This window comes from Bos taurus, chromosome 4, assembly GCF_002263795.3.
Source record: "Bos taurus isolate L1 Dominette 01449 registration number 42190680 breed Hereford chromosome 4, ARS-UCD2.0, whole genome shotgun sequence".
Lineage (NCBI taxonomy): Eukaryota > Metazoa > Chordata > Mammalia > Artiodactyla > Bovidae > Bos > Bos taurus.
The window spans coordinates 5,817,979-5,837,836 of record NC_037331.1 but is presented as its reverse complement, the minus strand read 5'-3'; the positions used below and the strand labels follow the sequence as shown (position 1 = coordinate 5,837,836).

General features: G+C 37.3%; 1 protein-coding gene across 2 annotated transcripts in view; it reads right to left on the bottom strand.

Moving 5' to 3' along the window:
- The window catches only part of ZPBP (zona pellucida binding protein), a 151,706-nt gene that overhangs the window by 123,579 nt on the left and 8,269 nt on the right, over window positions 1–19,858 (bottom strand). For both annotated transcript variants that reach the window (NR_197968.1, NM_001434770.1), the window contains exons 3-4: window positions 14,178–14,303; window positions 4,321–4,470 (exon numbers count right to left, since the gene is read on the bottom strand). Coding sequence is in view for 1 of the 2 variants with exons in the window: in NM_001434770.1 (NP_001421699.1) it covers window positions 4,321–4,470; window positions 14,178–14,303 (276 nt within the window). In the remaining variant the exon portion in view is untranslated. The remainder of the gene's footprint in view (window positions 1–4,320; window positions 4,471–14,177; window positions 14,304–19,858) is intronic.

Genomic DNA, 19,858 nt, shown 5'->3' with positions numbered 1-19,858 from the left:
GCAATGAACTTAGTGTCTACATGAGACACGCATTAGATGCAAAGATACAAATAGACTGAAAGTGATGGTGGAAAATAATACACCATATATACAGCAATCACAAGAAAGTAGGAATGGCTATTCAACTGTCAAGCAGAGTAAACTTTAGAATGAACAAAAAATGCTACCATAGATAAAGGGCAACATTTTTTTATGATTAAAAAAGACAACATATCAGGAAGAGAGAAAAATATAAACACACACATCTAAGAACAAAGCACTAAAATGAAGCAAAAAAAGAAAAAAAGAAATAATCAAAGAAATAAACAATTAAAAATATTGCTCAGAGAATTCAATACCTCACTTACAATAATAAACAACTATGCAGAAATCAACAAGGACATACAACACTTAAATAATGCCAAAACCTAATATACATAAATGGTATCTACAGAACTCTCCATCTAGCAGCTGCAGAATATACATTCTTCCCAAGTGCTCATGGCACATTCTCAGGACAGAAACTATTTTAAGGGACAAATCAAAATAAATTTTAAAGGACTGAAATAACACAAAGTATTTTCTTTGACTGCTACTGCTAAGTCACTTCAGTCATGTCCGATTCTGGGTGACCCCATAATATAATAAAATTAGATTAATAGAAAAAATATGAAAAATTCACAGATGTGTAGAAATTAAAGAACATAATTCTAAGTAGCCAATGTGTCAAAGAAGAAATCAAAAGAGAAGTTAGGAAAAAAAAAAATCTGAAGGACTTCCCTGGTGGTCCCGTGGTTAAGAATCCAACTGCCAATGCAGGAACACACATTTGATCCCTAGTCTGGTAAGACTCCACATGCTGCAGCGCAACTAAGCCCATGTGCCACAACTACTGAGATCAAGCCCTAGAACCCATGTTCTGCAACGAGAAGCCACTGCAATGAGAAGCCCACCCACCGCAACTGGAAACTAGCCCCCACTCACCACAACTAGCGAAAGCCTGTGCACAGCAATGAAGATCCAGCATAGCCAAAAATAAATTAAAAACTCTAAAAACAATGCCTTGCAAAAATAAGTATTATATGTGTTTTGCTCTTACTATGCTGCTGCTGCTAAGTCACTTCAGTCGTGTCCGACTCTGTGCGACCCCATAGACGGCAGCCCACCAGGCTCCCCCGTCCCTGGGATTCTCCAGGCAAGAACACTGGAGTGGGTTGCCATTTCCTTCTCCAATGCATGAAAGTGGAAAGTGAAAGTGAAGTCGCTCAGTCATGCCGACTCTTAGCGACCCCATGGACTGTAGCCTACCAGGCTCCTCCATCCATGGGATTTTCCAGGCAAGAGTACTGGAGTGGGGTGCCATTGCCTTCTCCCTTACAATTATACATTAAAACATAGCATTACCTGGCACATAATAAATGCTTAGCAAATATTAGCTATCATTTTCCTTACTATAAATCAGCATTCATTTTAAGCACTGTTACATTTCTTAGCTTATGTGAATATACCCTTATGAGAGATTCCAAAGTATAGCTGCTATAAACTATATAAACTACATAAAATAACATATCTATATCATCAGTTTAGTTCAGTCGCTCAGTCATGTCCCACTCTTTCCGACCCCATGGACAGCAGCATGCCAGGCATCCCTGTTGATCAACAACTCCCAGAGTTCGTTCAAACTCATGTCCATCAAGTCAGTGATGCCATCCAACCATCTCATCCTCTGTCATCCCCTTCTCATGCCTTCAATCTTTCCCAGCATCGGGGTCTTTTCCAGTGAGTTAGTTCTTTGCATCAGGTGGCCAAAGTATTGGAGCTTCAGCTTCAGCATCAGTCCTTCCAAAGAATATTCAGGACAGATTTCCTTCAGGATTGACTGGTTTGATCTCCTTGCAATCCAAGTGACTCTCAAGAGTCTTCTCCAACACCACAGTTCAAAAGCATCAGTTCTTTGGCACTTAGCTTTCTTTGTGATCTAACTCTCACATCCATACATGCTGCTGCTGCTGCTAGTCGGTTCAGTCGTGTCCGACTCTGTGTGACCCCAGAGATGGCTGCCCACCAGGCTCCCCCATCCCTGACTACTGGAAAAACCATAGCTTTGACTAGGTGGACCTTTATATTGGCAAAGTAATGTCTCTGCTTTTTAATATGCTGTCTAGGTTGGTCATAACTTTTCTTTCAAGGAGCAAGCATCTTTTAATTTCATGGCTGCAGTCACCATCTGCAGTGATTTTGGAGCCCAAGAAAATAAAGTCAGTCACTGTTTCCACTGTTTCCCCATCTATTTGCCATGAAGTGATGGGACCAGGTGCCATGATCTTAGTTTTCTGAATATTGAGTTTCAAGCCAACTTTTTCTCTCTCTTCTTTCACTTTTATCAAGAGGCTCTTCAGTTCTTCTTCACTTTCTGCCATAAGGGGGTATCATCTGCATATCTGAGGTTATTGATATTTCCCCAGCAATCCTGATTCCAGTTTGTGCTTCATCCAGTGCAGCATTTCTCATGATGTACTCTGCATTTAAGTTAAATAAGCAGGGTGACAATATACAGCCTTCATATAATCCTTTCCCGATTTGGAACCAGTCTGCTGTTCCATGTCCAATTCCAACTGTTGCTCCATGATCTGAATACAGATTTCTCAGGAGGCAGGTCGGATGGTCTGGTATTCCCACCTCTTGAAGAATTTTCCACAGTTTGTTGTGATCTACACAGTCAAAGGCTTTGGCATAATCAATAAAGCAGAAATAAAGGCTTTGGCGTAATCAATAAAGCAGAAATAAAGGCTTTGGCGTAATCAATAAAGCAGAAACAGATGCTTTTCTGGAACTGTCTTGCTTTTTCTATGAACCAATGGATGTTAGCAATTGATCTCTCGTTCCTCTGCCTTTTTTAAATCCAGCTTGAACATCTGGAAGTTCACGGTTCACGTACTGTTGAAGCCTGGCTTGGAGAATTTTGAGTACTGCTTTGCAAGCGTGTGATATGAGTGCAATTATGCAACAGTCTGAACATTCTTTGGCATTGCCCTTCTTTGGGATTGGAATGAAAACTGACCTTTTCCAGTCCTGTGGCCACTGCTGAGTTTTCCAAACTTGCTGGCATATTGAGTGCAGCACTTTAACAGCATCATCTTTTAGGATTTGAAATAGCTCAACTGGAGCTATATCAAGTCTATATCATATATCATAGAAAAAAAACTACAACAAAAATGAAGAGTGGCTGATTATAAAGTTTAAACAAATTATTTGCCTAACAAAGTTAATATAATTTCTCATGAAAATTATGTCTTTCTCTGGATATATGGGATAGTGTTTTTTATTGACCAAAAAATGATCAAGAAACTATTAATAATTCAGCCATTGTTTCTGTATCCCAGCTGTGAAAATAATGGTACATTAGTTTCCTACTGCTTCCAATGGTATATTAACTTCTTAAGCTACATACATAGTCACTTAAAATAACACAAATATATTATCTTACAGTTTCAGAAATCAGAAATTCAAGGTGAGTCTTACAAGACTGAAATCAAGGTACATTCAATTTGGAAGCTCCAGGGGGTTCCCACTTCTTTGCCACCTCCAGGATCTAGAGATCTGCTGCCTCCTTGGCTTGCAGCCCCTCCCTCCAGCCTCTCATTTCATCATATTTTCTTTTTTCTGCCTTTGGCCTTCTTGCATTCCTCTTTAAGGACTCTTGTGACTGCCCAGGACCAGTCCAAGTAATTAAGGATGCTCTCTCGTCTCAAGATTTTCACTTAATTGTACCTATAAGACCTGCTACTGTAGGGTAACAGGTTTAGAAACTCTGAAGGTGAGACAAGGGCATCCTTGACGACCATGACTCTGTCTCCATATGAAGGTCCCACCAATGAGAGGGAACCTCCATTCAGGTTGTTCCCCTGGCCACTCCACTACTAATTCAGCTGTTGGTCTCAGACATCAACAGATCCAACTGTTTTCACAAAAGCGTTTTACACACAGTGGCAACTCATGTTCTTGTTCAGGAGGACGGCAGTGAACCATCAAAAATGATACTCAGAATTTAAAGGCAGAACAGAATACAGTATCACCCTCATACTCTGAAAACATGACTTCTCTACCATCCTGTTTTTATTCACTGTCTTAAACTGATCTGTAAAAGTCAACATTCTCCTGAAGAAAAAAAGATCTTCCCTTACCACTAACTGCTTACAAAGCACTTTAGAAAATACAAGCAGGCATAAATTTTTCTTTAAGACTAAAAATAACAAAATCTCTTTAAAACAAACTTGTTAAAGTATGTAAATATTTGAAAACATTAAGAAATGTTAAACTAGAACTAAAACCTTTTCTTACCATATACAACATATTTCAGTTGGAGATTTTTGATGACTTCTTCCACAGTAGGTTTATACTCCAGAAAACATGTGTAAACACCACTCATGCTTTCCTCAAAGTTCTGGAATACAAGGCTTCCTGTGGAGGTGATTTGTGCAGTGCTGTTTTCTAATAGAATAAGAAGATACAGTGATCAGTGGCTTAAATAACATGAGACGGAGATAAAGTAACAAGCTATTTTCTAAACAGAGAAAAGCCATCCAAATTTACCTGCTATACATTAAAGAAGTCGAGGGAACACAGTCATTGTGTCTGGTGTTTCTTGATAGTGGGTGCCAAGATGTACTTCTGACTGTCAGAATTTCACTAATCAGAGTTCATGAAGTGTGTAGCTGCCTAAGTGGTAAGAACGGCTAAAAATCATACATACATGATGTGCTCCTAATCTGCCTGCTGCACTGAGATGGCATGATCAACATTCACAAACATATCAAATAGTATATATTTATATATGCTGTCAAATAACTATATCTATATATATGCATATAAATATTTTATAGATGAGTTATATTCTCAGTAAGTATACAAACTATATATTAAAGGGATGAAACACTGTATCCAGAACAAAGACTTAACTCAATATGCTGCTGCTGCTGCTGCTAAGTCACTTCAGTCATGTCCGACTCTGTGCGACCCCATAGACGGCAGCCCACCAGGCTCCCCCGTCCCTGAGATTCTCCAGGCAAGAACACTGGAGTGGGTTGCCATTTCCTTCTCCAGTGCATGAAAGTGAAAAGTGAAAGTGAAGTCGCTCAGTCGTACCCGACTCCCAGTGACCCCATGGACTGCAGCCTACCAGGCTCCTCCATCCATGGGATTTTCCAGGCAAGAGTACTGGAGTGGGGTGCCATTGCCTTCTCCAAACTCAATATAATCACTGACAACTAGGGATTGGTTGTCATTATACAGGTACTAGGCAAAAGCTGGATTACAACTCTAAGGGTTGCACAAGAAAGAAAATATAGGTTGGATAACTTCATGCCTAGAGTCACAATCAGAACTGCTGTGCTAGAAGTCAGAACTGGATGTTAAGATCTCTTGCAACTTCAACATTACTTAAACTAGCAAATGGGAGAAAGCCATGTTATGTGAGGGAAAGGAAGCCTGATTTAAAAGGATTAAGACTTGGATTTGAGGTGTACCTTTCTCACAAACTGTAACTAAGGGATATTCACAATCTTTTTGAAGTCTAGCTCCTTCATTTGTACAGCAAAGAATCATAAAATATGATAATATATCTCATAGAATTGTTTTTGTATAACAAATACAAGGAACGCTAAAGTACTTGAAAAAGCTATAAGTCATTAAGCAATTAAAGGTTGTTATTCTGAAAGTTCACAACCATGGTTCTGCAATAGAAAAATTATTAGACATTAAAACTCACTTACTTAATAATTTAATAAACCATTCATAACAACTGAAAATATTATCTCAGTAAATAATTGCTCATCATTTTCTATTTTAAGGAAACAATTTATTGCCTATAGTTGTCAAATTGAAATTTATTCTGAAGCAATTACTTCAAAATAAGACCAAAAAATTAGGGTTATTATTAAGCAATTTTCATCATTAATTTTTCACTAAAAATTTGTTCAGTTTCTAGACATGCAAAGCCCTATTTCAGATATTGAAGGAGAAATGAATAGATGGATACACCTGCCCTCAAGTGCTTTACATAGAGCATTATGCCTTGAGAACTCCCATTTCTATATCCTGGATGAAACTGAAAAATGTGACATAAATTTAGAATGCATTTCTATTGTATTGCCTATTTCATCTTGAATATCTTTTAATGAAAGAGTATATATTTATCGTAACATATTGTCTCTTTTTTGGAACAGATAAAACTTTTTCAAGTGCCTGATATACTGTATTTCAGCAAAGACTCATATATCGTATCATACAATAAAAGGTGCCCACAAGTTGTAAAGAAATTTTAGAATAATATGTCAGCAATGAGGCTACGTATTCCCTGGCATTAATTTGAAACAGAAATTTCCCCAAACAGAAGCATCAATCAAAAAAATGTATCAATATATATTAGTGCCTACTACAACATTAAATATAATGACAACCAGAAAATCTAATATCATACAATTTGTAACAAAATACTCTCTGGCTACATTCTTATTTTAAAACATTTAAAATTCGCACACTTTGAAGAAATGCCCAGAGGATTTCACAGCCAGGAGAAGAATCCACTTAACAAATACCACTTACCAAACTGACTTTTAAATAACTAAGTTTAAATGGGATGCAATAACATATCACTATAAGAACTCATATAACAACAGTCAATAAATAATTGAACTAAACTCTGTACTTCTCTCTCTAGAATTTAGCTTGGTCATCTAAAAATTTAGAGTTGGATTCAATTTCTAGAAACCCATACCTCAGAGCTCTCTAAAATTACATGGCAGAATTTAAGCACAATTTCATTTTAGCTTACTCTTTCAAAAGATAGGTTTATACTTTTGCTTTCTGCTCAGATACACAGAGTGAATATAAGAGCATCAACATCATATAACAATAAGGGAAAAGACAGACAAAGTGTCAATCAATGAACTGCCTTGAACCTATCAAACCCCTCAGGCAGGTAGGGCCACCAATCACCTGAAATCTAGGAATGTACAGTGCCTACAAGGAGAGCCTGAACCCAAGCATTTGCTTCAAAACTAGCTGAAAGGCTGGAGTGAATTGCTAAAAGCCAAATGCTAACTAGGAATCAGCGAATTCAAATGGACTGGAATGGGTGAATTTAACTCAGATGACCATTATATCTACTACTGTGGGCAGGAATCCCTCAGAAGAAATGGAGTAGCCATCATGGTCAACAAAAGAGTCTGAAATGCAGTACTTGGATGCAATCTCAAAAATGAAAGAATGATCTCTGTCTGTTTCCAAGGCAAACCATTCAGTATCACAGTAATCCAAGCCTATGCCCCAACCAGGAATGCTGAAGAAGCTGAAGTTGAATGGTTCTATGAAGACCTACAAGACCTTTTAGAACTAACACCCAAAAAAGATGTCCTTTTCATTATAGGAGACTGGAATGCAAAAGTAGGAAGTCAAGAAACACCTGGGGTAACAGGCAAATTTGGCCTTGGAATATGGAATGAAGCAGGGCAAAGGCTAATAGAGGTTTGCCAAGAGGACACACTGGTCATAGCAAACACCCTCTTCCAACAACACAAGAGAAGACTCTACACATGGACAACACCAAATGGTCAACACTGAAATCAGACTCATTATATTCTTTGCAGCCAAAGATGGAGACACTCTATACAGTCAGCAAACACAAGACCAGGAGCTGACTATGGCTCAGATCATGAACTCCTTACTGCCAAATTCAGACTTAAATTGAAGAAAGTAGGGAAAACCACTAGACCATTCAGGTATGACCAAAATCAAATGCCTTATGATTATTCAGTGGAAGTGAGAAATAGATTTAAGGGACTAGATAGGATAGAGTGCCTGATGAATTACGGAGAGAGGTTCATGACATTGTACAGGAGACAGGGATCAAGACCATCCCCATGGAAAAGAAATGCAAAAAAGCAAAATGGCTGTCTGGGGAGGCCTTACAAATAGCTGTGAAAAGAAGAGAAGCGAAAAGCAAAGGAGAAAAGGAAAGATACAAACATCTGAATGCAGAGTTCCAAAGAATAGCAAGGAGAGATAAGAAAGCCTTCCTCAGCAATCAGTGCAAAGAAATAGAGGAAAACAACAGAATGGGAAAGACTGGAGATCTCTTCAAGAAAATTAGAGATACCAAGGGAAGATTTCATGCAAAGATGGGCTTGATAAAGGACAGAAATGGTATGGACCTAACAGAAGCAGAAGATATTAAGAAGAGGTGGCAAGAATACACAGAGAACTGTACAAAAAAGATCTTAACGATGATGTGAAGATAATCACGATGGTGTGATAACTCACCTATCGCCAGACATCCTGGAATGTGAAGTCAAGTGGGCCTTAGAAAGCATCACTACAAACAAAGCTAGTGGAGGTGATGGAATTCCAGTTGAGCTATTCCAAATCCTGAAAGATGATGTTATAAAACTGCTGCACTCAATATGCCAGCAAATTTGGAAAGCTCAGCAGTGGCCACAGGACTGGAAAAGGTCAGTTTTCATTCCAATCCCAAAGAAAGGCAATGCCAAAGAATGCTCAAACTACTGCACAATTGCACTCATCTCACACGCTAGTAAAGTAATGCTCAAAATTCTCCAAACCAGGTTTCAGTAATATGTGAACCATGAACTTCCAGATGTTCAAGCTGGTTTTACAAAAGGCAGGGGAACCAGAGATCAAATTGCCAATATCCATTGGATCATCAAAAAAGCAAGAGATTTCCAGAAAAAATATCTATTTCTGCTTTATTGACTATGCCAAAGCCTTTGACTGTGTAGATCACAATAAACTCTGGAAAATTCTGAAACAGATGGGAATACCAGACCACCTGACCTGCCTCTTGAGAAATCTGTATGCAGGTCAGGAAGCAACAGTTAGAAATGGACATGGAACAAGAGACTGGTTCCAAATAGGAAAAGGAGTACGTCAAGTCTATATATTGTCACCCTGCTTATTTAACATACACAGAGTACATCATGAGAAATGCTGGGCTGGAAGAAGCACAAGCTGGAATCAAGATTGCTGGGAGAAATATCAATAACCTCAGATATGTACATGACACCACCCTAATGGCAGCAAGTGAAGAGGAACTAAAAAGCCTCTTGATAAAAGTGAAAGAGGAGAGTGAAAAAGTTGGCTTAAAGCTCAACATTCAGAAAATGAAGATCATGGCATCCAGTCCCATCACTTCATGGGAAATAGATAGGCAAACAGTGGAAACAGTGTCAGACTTTATTTTTGGGGCTCCAAAATCACTGCAGATGGTGATTGCAGGCATGAAATTAAAAGACGCTTACTCCTTGGAAGGAAAGTTATGACCAACCTAGACACCATATTCAAAAGCATAGACATTACTTTGCCAACAAAGTCCATCTAGTCAAGGCTATGGTTTTTCCAGTGGTCATGTATGGATATGAGAGTTGGACTGTGAAGAAAGCTGAGTGCTAAAAAATTGATGCTCTTGAACTGTGGTATTGGAGAAGACTCTTGAGAGTCCCTTGGACTGCAAGGAGATCCAACTAGTCCATCCTAAAGGAGATCAGCCCTGGGTGTTCATTGGAAGGACTGATGCTAAAGCTGTAGCTCCAATACTTTGGCCACCTCATGCAAAGAGTTGACTCATTGGAAAAGACCATGATGCTGGGAGGGATTGAGGGCAGGAAGAGAAGGGGACGACAGAGGATGAGATGGCTGGATGGCATCACCGACTCGATGGACATGAGTCTGGGTGAACTCCGGGAGTTGGTGATAGACAGGGAGGCCTGGCGTGCTGCAATTCATGGGGTCGCAAAGAGTCAGACACGGTTGAGCGACTGAACTGAACTGACTGAACCAGTGTGTGCATGTGAGACCTCTGAGGATCAGAGATGGGGGTGGATAGAGGAAGTTTCACCCTCCTACAGGCTTTGACCTTTATGAAAATCTCTGGTGTTCAAAAGGAAGATCAAGGAAACCCTGAGCAAGTCTCACAGGGTGCGGGCTGGAGGGGGTCTAGCAGCCCTGTCAAAACACTACCCACATCCATTTCCCCTGCCTCTAGGTAAGGAGCAATGTTTTAACCTACAATGGGAGAAGAAACAAAAATCATTATCAAGAGCACTGGGGAAACATGTTGCCACTAGGGAAGGAAACAGGAAGGAAAAAAAATCATCCTTGAGGCAGAGTCAGCAAAAAGTATCAGGCCAACACTATAGCTGGATGGAAGATAAGATTAAGCAATTCTGAAGGCCATACCCACAAGATCAGGGATACCATACCTGTCTAAGGCTTAATCCGAACACTAGAGATCTCCTCTCTCCCAACTGCCCACCACTAATAAGAACCTAGCAACACACTGAAATCAAACTAAGAGAGTAATAAAAAAGAGATTCTCTCTGAGGAAATCAAAAAAAGAGAAATCAAAGCCAAAGATGAGATACTGGACATAAAAATTTTTTAGTAACCATGGAAATAACCAATATCAAAGTCAGACAATTCTTGACTAATAAAAACTCCTAATAGTAAGGTTTAATACTATCTTTAAAAGTGTTCATCTCAAATATAACAATACTTATCTCAATGTTTACTCTTATTCAAAATGTCAAACTTTAACAAAAATTAAGAAGCATACAGGTAAGTAAGAAATGACACATTTCCAAAACACCAAGCTATGACACAGATGTCAGAAGTATCAGACAGTTTACTTAAAATAACTATGAAAGATACATTAAATAATTTAATGGAAAATTTTATAGAAAGCATGCAAGATCAGATAGGAGATTTCAGTAGAGATTGAAACTCTATGAAGTAATCAAATGGAAATGTTGAAACTAAAACCAAAACAAACAAAAACTATTAAAAAAAAAAGTAATACAGATGAAGTTTTCCTCCAATGGGCTCATAAAGAGGCCTGACATGGCTAAGAAAAGAATCAATGACTTGAAGTTAGGTCAAAAGAAATTTACCTAGCCAGAATCACAAAGAGAAAAATATGTCCAAGAAGAATGAATCCAAGAGTTACAGAACAATTTCAAACAGTGTTCATAAGGGTGACAGAAACCTCAGAAAGAGCAGAGGAACAGGAATGAGCAGAAGAAACACTGGAAAATAAAGTGACTGAGAATTTAAAAATCAATGACAAACAAAAAAACAGATTCAAGAAGCTTATAGAAAACAAAGCAGAATAATACAAATAACAACCAAAAAAAAATGCATTTAGTGTTTAAATCACTGAAGTGAAAGGAAAAGAGAAAACATTGAAATTAATAAAAAAAAAAAAATGGCACAGTGTCTACAGAGAGACAAGAACAAGTCTATAGCAGCCTTCTCATAAGAAACCATGAAAGCAAAAAGAATACAGAATGCCATCTTTGGAATGCTGGACTGCCAGTCCAGAATTCTACAACCATCAAAAGAAAAAGATAAGCCAATTTAAGATATAATCAGAAATCAATGAAACTGAAAACAGAAAAGGACCAAAGAAAAATTAAGTCAAAAGCTGGTCCCTTAAAGTGACTGATAAAACTGTTAAGCCTGCAGCCAGAAAGACCAAAATGAAGAACAGACACAATCAATGTCTGGAGTGAATAAGGGCATATCATAGAGATCCTGAATATATAAAAAGATAACAAGAAAATGTCATAGACGATGCACGTTAACTCAACAAGTTGAAAAAATCTAAGATGGACAGAGTTCCTTGAAAGATACAAATTACAAAAAGTCACAAAATGGTAAGAGGGGAAAATCCTAGTCCTACCTTCCTTAGATTACTATCTGTGCACTCTAAAGCCAGACTTCAAAGGCACATGCCTTCCAGAAAAGTACCTTGCTCTCTCAGTGCCTTCATTTTCCACATATAAAAGGGCGAAAATGGCTGTACTTACTGCAAAGAGCTATGAAATTTAAATGACTAGTATATGTAAATTGCTCAGAACAGTATCTGCTACATGATGAAAGTACACCTGCTGATTATTTTTATAAAAGTGAAAATAAACACAGTAAAATAAAAACACATTTGCAGAATATATCCATATATGTGTGTATGCACACATTCACTACATGTATGAATACACATGCAATAGATATATGTATGTATTTGTGTGTGTATTCATACATGTAGTAAATGTATTTAAAAAAGTTAAGGAATAATATTGTAAAAGTTTAGGACAGAATTTAGCTGACAGGGGTTGGGGACAGAAGAATGGGATTTTTAAACATCAGTAGGTTCAACAGTCTTGAGAATGGTATACCTTGGCTTCTATTGTAAGATGTTGGTTTTATTATGCTTCATAATTTATGTACACACACACACACACACACATATATACATATATCTTACCCAGATTTGTATATATCAGATACTTCATAACAAAAATATCAGAGTAAGAAATAATCTACAATCTCATTTTTAAAAAACATAATAAAGATGCAATTACAGGGTAGAGCTCAACATACATGTGTGCATGTGCTTTCATAGGTTCGTGTGAATATTTAGAAAAGTGGGTAAGTCCACACACCAAAAAAGAGTTAATTCATCAGAATAGTATTAGGACTGAAGTAAGAGATACAGGTCTCCTTGTAATAAATGTATTACTTTTCTAAACCAAACATTTTGGAAGAGAGACAGAGACCAGGGGAGGCGTGGGAATGGGCAGGGGAGGGAAAGAGAACGAGAACTGACCAAATCTAAGACTTGGTCCCTACACTTCCAAACCATCTAAACAGTCTGGGTATTTCTCTCCAAAGGAATGCTCAAGTACATAATTACATTACAAGTTTCTTTGGGTCAACTGGAGGAGAACTATCTTTGGAATATCCATAAAAATATAACAAGTACAGTGTAGTTTAACCTACAGTCCAAAAAGCTCTATTTTTCAGGCTTCAAGAAAAGCAGACATTTCCTAGGTCTTTCAACAATAAGAGTGATAGGGTTGAGCTTTAAAGCCAGCTGACAGCAAACTGTGATATGACACTGCACTGAAAAACAAACTGTAATCATGCTGTCAGAATTCAAGAATTTTCTGGGAATAGTTTTTATAAGTATAAAACCATTGCATTAATATGATTTTATCCTTACCTGGAAACAGCTACATTTTTGACATCTATTTTCCATTATGAAAGTGAGTAAAATAAAATATCACTTCCAGTTAAAGGATTACAAATTCATGTACATTCTATACACTGCAATACAAACTGCAAGACCTCTCCTGGTTTCTTACAGAAGAACAACTTTCACATCTCAATTTCCAAGTCAAAGGGGTAACAAACTACAAATCAGTAAGTTAAATGCCTCTTTTTTGAACTCTCAGAGTTTTAATATCAAATGTAAAATATACATAATGTATATCTTTTCATTATATTATGTGCTTTAAGAGAGCAATAAAAATAAAATCTGATTATATTTTCAGTATTGGATGCCTTTACACTTGGCGCATTTCACTGATTTGTATCAACTGCTCAACTTCTCAGAATTTCTGTTACCTACGCAGATACCTTTCTATATTCTAGTACTACAGTCAGGCAGAGATTAAGTCTGCTTTTCACATCTCCCACAAAGCTCATTAGCACAATGGCATCCACCAAGTAGTCACTAGCTAAGAGCTGAATAATTCACTTTGAAGACACATCACCTAACCTAGAAAGTGGAGTAGCTCTTTAAACTTTGAGCTATTTTAGAATCAAGTTAATTTAAGTTAAATTCAAACATAATCCATATTGTCTGGTCAGGATTTTAGTCAGAATGAAATATAAGATAAGAAATATAAAATCATAACTACTAATAAAGTCTCAAGTTATCCCTATTTGGGGTTATATAAAGCAAACAAGACCAGAGTTTTAAATCTAGAGCTCAAAGTACTCATTTGTATTTTTAACAAAAGCAAGAATCATACTTGTTTCTTCATACATACTTTGTTAACAAAAGTATAACAGGTAACCAAAATGATTTTATGAAGTTCATAATAAAAGGAACATTTTTTGAAATATGAATGCTTAGAGAATTCCCAGTTTAATCATTCATTATGTCTCTATCTCAAATTAAGATCTATGAAAAATGGTCACACTATCTACATTTTTAGATTCTAACTCCAAGAACAAATCAGTGTGCTACTAGATAAATGTATATGAGCTAAAAATATTGTTTTTGTTCTGAGTTCATTTCATACATATCATTTTTAATTATGACAACTGAAACAGAGTCCTACCTGAAATGATTTTTCCTTTAGGCCCATGCCACTGGAATGATGGGTCTACCAGTTCAGAATTCCGCAGCCGCTGGGTTACACATAACACATGTGGACTCTTTTGATGGAGCATAACATATACTTTCACTGAAAATACAATATTAAAATGTCCCAATAATATCTTATGTTCATTCATGTTCTATAATGGCTTACATTTTTGTAGTCTGGGCAACTTGTGTTCAGAAGTTTTCTTTGGATTATTGCTATTGCTTGGTAAGAATTAAATTTAACTGCATTCCAGTAACTAGCTTTCAAAAATATACACTTATTTTATTTGTGTGTATGGGTATTTCTTAATCTTAGCATAAATTATTGGCCTTTTTATTCAGAGTTCATGTATACTTATTGCACTCTCAGAAAACTATTTTAATTACAAAGTATTAAGATAATTCTATATCACAACTTATTTTGCCAAGATACCAAACCTGAAAGAAACTGACATGATAAATTTGTTTAGATCATAGGAATGATACATTATCCACAGTGATCTAACACAACATACTGAATTTTAGAATTGTAATGTGATTAAAAAATTGACAAATATGTGCTTTGATTTTAATTACCAAGCATTTTCTCAATTTGCTTTAAAATTTAAACAATACTGTTCATTAAACAAGCAAAAATAGTATTGTCTAGGAGATACAAAAGGAACACAGTGAAGACTCAGTTATTCTGAATTTACTCATAAGGAAGATTTTAGAAAAGCTTCTAGCAACTCCTCAGTAATTTCATAGCAATACTTCACTGATCAACCATATACTAAGATTTCTGTGATCTAGTAAGATAAAAATTGTTTATGAGAATTAAAATTCTCCTTGACTTTGTACAGAGACTCTCTCTAAACTTTTACCATACAGCATCGTGTGTATTGAATGCCGCTTTTAGATAGCTACTCTTGCTAAGGTTAAGAAAGTTCCCCTCTATTCTTCGTACTATGTTTTCCTGGGACACTTACACCTATATTCATAAGTGTAATGTGCATAATTTTCTTATATTATCCTTTGTCTTTTCCAATTTGTACAAAATTTGTGATTTAGTATTTAGCATTATTGTTATTATTTAGCATTATTAAGTTAGCCATCTAAGATTATAATAGACACATACAAAGAATTAGGCAGATTTTTCCTATTAATGTTCCCTGAAAGAATATGTAAAGTGTTTTTGTCCCTGGAAACTGTATAGTCTGGTACTTACTTTTGGCAAGGAAGGAAACAGCAAAACAAACTTTTTATTACCAATCAGGAAAATTTAAGTATTAGTTTACTAAATACTTTAATCAAGTCTGTTTTAGAATCTTACATTTTGATAGTTATTCATTACAAGATTATTATATAAAATTATTCAGTATATTAAGCTATGATATTTAAATTTCACCATATCTTAATTTATTCATAATATTTTTATACATGAGTTATTCTTTCATGATACAAGGCAGCTTTTAGTTTCATTCCACTTCTTCTCTGGTCTTAATTTTTCCTCTTATTTTCTACTTACCTCAGTTCAAATGTTTCTTCTTTTTTCTACTTTTAATAAATGCTTCTAGTATTAAAGTGTCACTCCTCAGCACAAGTTACTGGCCCTTTTGTAAGGACACTATTTGAGTGGGATTTGGGCTTACCCTGATGACTTCATTTTAACTTGATTACTTCTATAAAAATTTTGTCTCCAAATAAGTTCATTTTCTAGGAAACTGAGGATTAGGACTTAAACATATGACTTTACAGAAAAGCATAATTTAGCCCGCCATACTGAGACTCAATTGTTTTTCTTAACTGAAATATTAATTCATTTTAAGGATGCATGTAAGCATATCCTACAAAAGAAAGTAATAAAAAGGGAAGGTAGTTACATATGACTGTTTTATAACTCAGGTTTAAAAACTATAGCTTTAAAACAAAAGCTGCAATAAAAGTTGTAGTATCAGTGAAAATGGCAGAGTAAGGAACCCCAAAATCACCCCCTTCATAAATGTAATATGAAAAATAACAATGTGGCACATATTTTTAGAATCAACATTTTTAGAACTCTAGAAATTAATCAAAGACTTGCAGCAACCCAGGAAAAATGTATTTAAAAAAACCAACTGAATTGTGTGGTCATGTATGGATGTGAGAGTTGGATTGTTAAGAAGGCTGAGCGCCGAAGAATTGATGCTTTTGAACTGTGGTGTTGGAGAAGACTCTTGAGAGTCCCTTGGACTGCAAGGATATCCAACCAGTCCATTCTAAAGATCAGCCCTGGGATTTCTTTGGAAGGAATGATGCTAAAGCTGAAACTCCAGTACTTTGGCCACCTCATGCAAAGAGTTGACTCATTGGAAAAGACCATGATGCTGGGAGGGATTGGGGACAGGAGGAGAAGGGGACGACAGAGGACGAGACGGCTGGATGGCATCACTGACTCGATGGACGTGAGTCTGAGTGAACTCCAGGAGTTGGTGATGGACAGGGCGGCCTGGCGTGCTGCAATTCACGGGGTCACAAAGAGTCGGACACGACTGAGCGACTGAACTGAACTGAATTTGAGCATTCTTTGGCATTGCCTTTCTTTGGGATTGGAATGAAAACTGACCTTTTCCAGTCCTGGGGCCACTGCTGAGTTTTCCAAATTTGCTGGCGTATTGAGTGCAGCATTTTCACAGCATCATCTTTCAGGATTTGGAATAGCTCAACTGGAATTCCATCACCTCTACTGGCTTTGTTTGTAGTGATGCTTTCTAAGGCCCACTTGACTTCACATTCCAGGATGGCTGGCTCTAGGTCAGTGATCACACCATCATGATTATCTGGGTCATGAAGATCTTTTTGTACAGTTCTTGTGTGTATTCTTGCCACCTCTTCTTAATATCTTCTGCTTCATTAAGGTCCATACCATTTCTGTCCTTTATCGAGCCCATCTTTGCATGAAATCTTCCCTTGGTATCTCTAATTTTCTTGAAGAGATCTCTAGTCTTTCCCATTCTGTTGTTTTCCTCTATTTCTTTGTATTGATCACTGAGGAAGGCTTTCTTATCTCTCCTTGCCATTCTTTGGAACTCTGCATTCAGATGCTTTATCTTTCCTTTTCTCCTTTGCTTTTTGCTTCCCTTCTTTTCACAGCTATTTGTAAGGCCTCCTCAGACAGCCATTTTGCTTTTTTGCATTTCTTTTCCATGGAGATGGTCTTGATCCCTGTCTCCTGTACAATGTCAGGAACCTCTATCCATAGTTCATCAGGCACTCTATCAGATCTAGTCCCTTAAATCTATTTCTCACTTCCACTGTATAATCATAAGGGATTTGATTTAGCTCATACCTGACCTAATTTAGAGCACACCCACTGTAAAAAAGGCTTTCCCCACAAAGAATCTGTTTAAAAACAACTATAGGCTACTTAACTTTGTAAATGCCTGAAGCAGTGGGAACATCTGAGGTAAACATCATTCTAACCAAAACCTTACAAGGAAAAGCTGGGTATGACATGTCTATGGGAGCTTTGAGAAGTTTGATCACATTCCTAGGAAAAAAGAAGGCCACAAGCATGCACAGAGTAGGGCACGTGGGCAAGACTGAGAGTGCTCAGTAAGAATCAGATGCCTTAAAGTTCTCACCTCTGGCTGAAACTGAGTCTCTGCAAAGCAGAAAGTGAAGGATACAACAGAGCTGTCGACTGTCTGGCTAAATGTTTAAGGTATGCCACAATAGGCACACAAAGATTCTCAGAAAATACTAGGAGACTAACTGGTTTGGGTGTTCAGTGTAATCTCTGTTGAACCATCTAATGAAGCAGAGACTTCAGTGACCACAGATGGCAAAGAATACAGAATTTAAAGCAAGTTCAGATAAGTCACTCAACAAATGCTAAAGGAATACCTCATTCTATTATACTCTGCTTTACTGTATCTAACAGATTTTACATTTTTTATCTTCAATGGTTTATAGAAACTCTGAGTTTCAAATGATGGTTAGCATTTTTAGCAATAAAGTATTTTCTTCTCTTTTTAAAAAGATTTTATTGTAGTATAATTGAGTAACAGTGTTGTATTAGTTACAGGTGTACAAGCAAAGTGAATCATTTATACATATAACCACTCTTCAAAATTCCTTTCTCATATAGGCCATTACAGAGTATTGAGTAGAAGCAGGCTCTTATTTGGGGCTTCCCTGGTGGCTCAGTTGGTAAAGAATCTGCCTGCAATTCAGGAGACTCCAGTTCGATCCCTGGGTTGGGAAGATCCACTGAAGAAGGAATAGGCTACCCACTGCAGTATTCTGGCCTGGAGAATTCCCTGGACTGTATAGTCCATGGAGTCGCAAAGAGTCAGACAGGACTGAGCAACTTTCACTTCTGGCTTCCCTGGTGGCTCATATGGTAAAGCGTCTGCCTGCAATGCGGGAGACCCTGGTTCAATCCCTGGGTTGAGAAGATCCCCTGGAGAAGGAAATGGCAACCCACTCCAGTAGTCTTGCCTGGAAAATCCCATGGATGGAAGAGCCTGATAGGCTACAGTCCATGGGGTCACAAAGAGTCGGGCACGTCTGAGCCACTTCACTTTACTTTGGTGGCTCAGCGGGAAAGAATCAGCCTGCAGTGCAGGAGACCTGGGTTCATTCCCTGGGTCAGGAAGATCTCCTGGAGGAGGGCATGGCAACCCACTCCAGCATTCTTCCCTAGAGAGTCCCAGGGACAGAGAAGCCTGGTGGGCTATAGTCCATAGGATTGCACAGAGTCAGACGCGACTGAGCACAGCACAGCAAAGGCTCTTACCAGTTATCTATTTTATACCTGTATGTGTGTGCACATTCAGCCATGTCCAAAGTGTTGCAACCCCATGGACTGCAGCCTGCCAGGGACCTCTGTCTGTGGAATTTTTATAGTCATGCCTATATGTCAATCCCAATCTCCCAATTTATACCTCCCGCCCTTATCCTCTGGTAACCATAAGTTTGTTTTCTACATCTGTGACTCTGCTTCTATTTTGTAAGTTCATCTGTACCCTTCTTTTGGTTCCACATATAAGCAATATCACATGATACTTGTATTTCTGTGTCTGACTTACTTTACTTACTTACTTTACTATGACAATCTGTAGGTCCATCCATGTTGCTGCAAACAGCATTTTTTATGGCTGAGTAATATTCCATTGTATATATGTACCACATTTTTTAAATCCATTTCTCTTTTGATACACATTTAAGTTGCTTTCGTGTCCTGGCTATTGTAAATAGTGCTGCTATTTAACAGCAAAAAATACATGAACACTGAGGTGCACATATCTTTTCAAATTACTATTTTCTCCAGATATATGCCCAGGAGAAGGATAAAGTATTTATTATTTAAGGTACATATACTGGTTTTTTAACCAAATGCTATCGTACACTTAGCATACTATAGTATAGTGTAAATATAACTTTTATGTGCACTGGTAAACCAAAAAAATTCATGTGCTTTGCTTTATTGTGATACTCACTTTATTGTGATGACCTGTAACCAAACTTGCAATATCTGAGTATGCCTGTGCAACAAATAGCAACTACAAAAATACTAAGTAAGGAAGAAGAATCGGATTTCCAGAGTACTACATAATATTACCTATAAAAATCCAGTTTTCAACTAAAAATATGAGTCATGTAATAAACTAAGGAAACATAGTCATAGGCAGG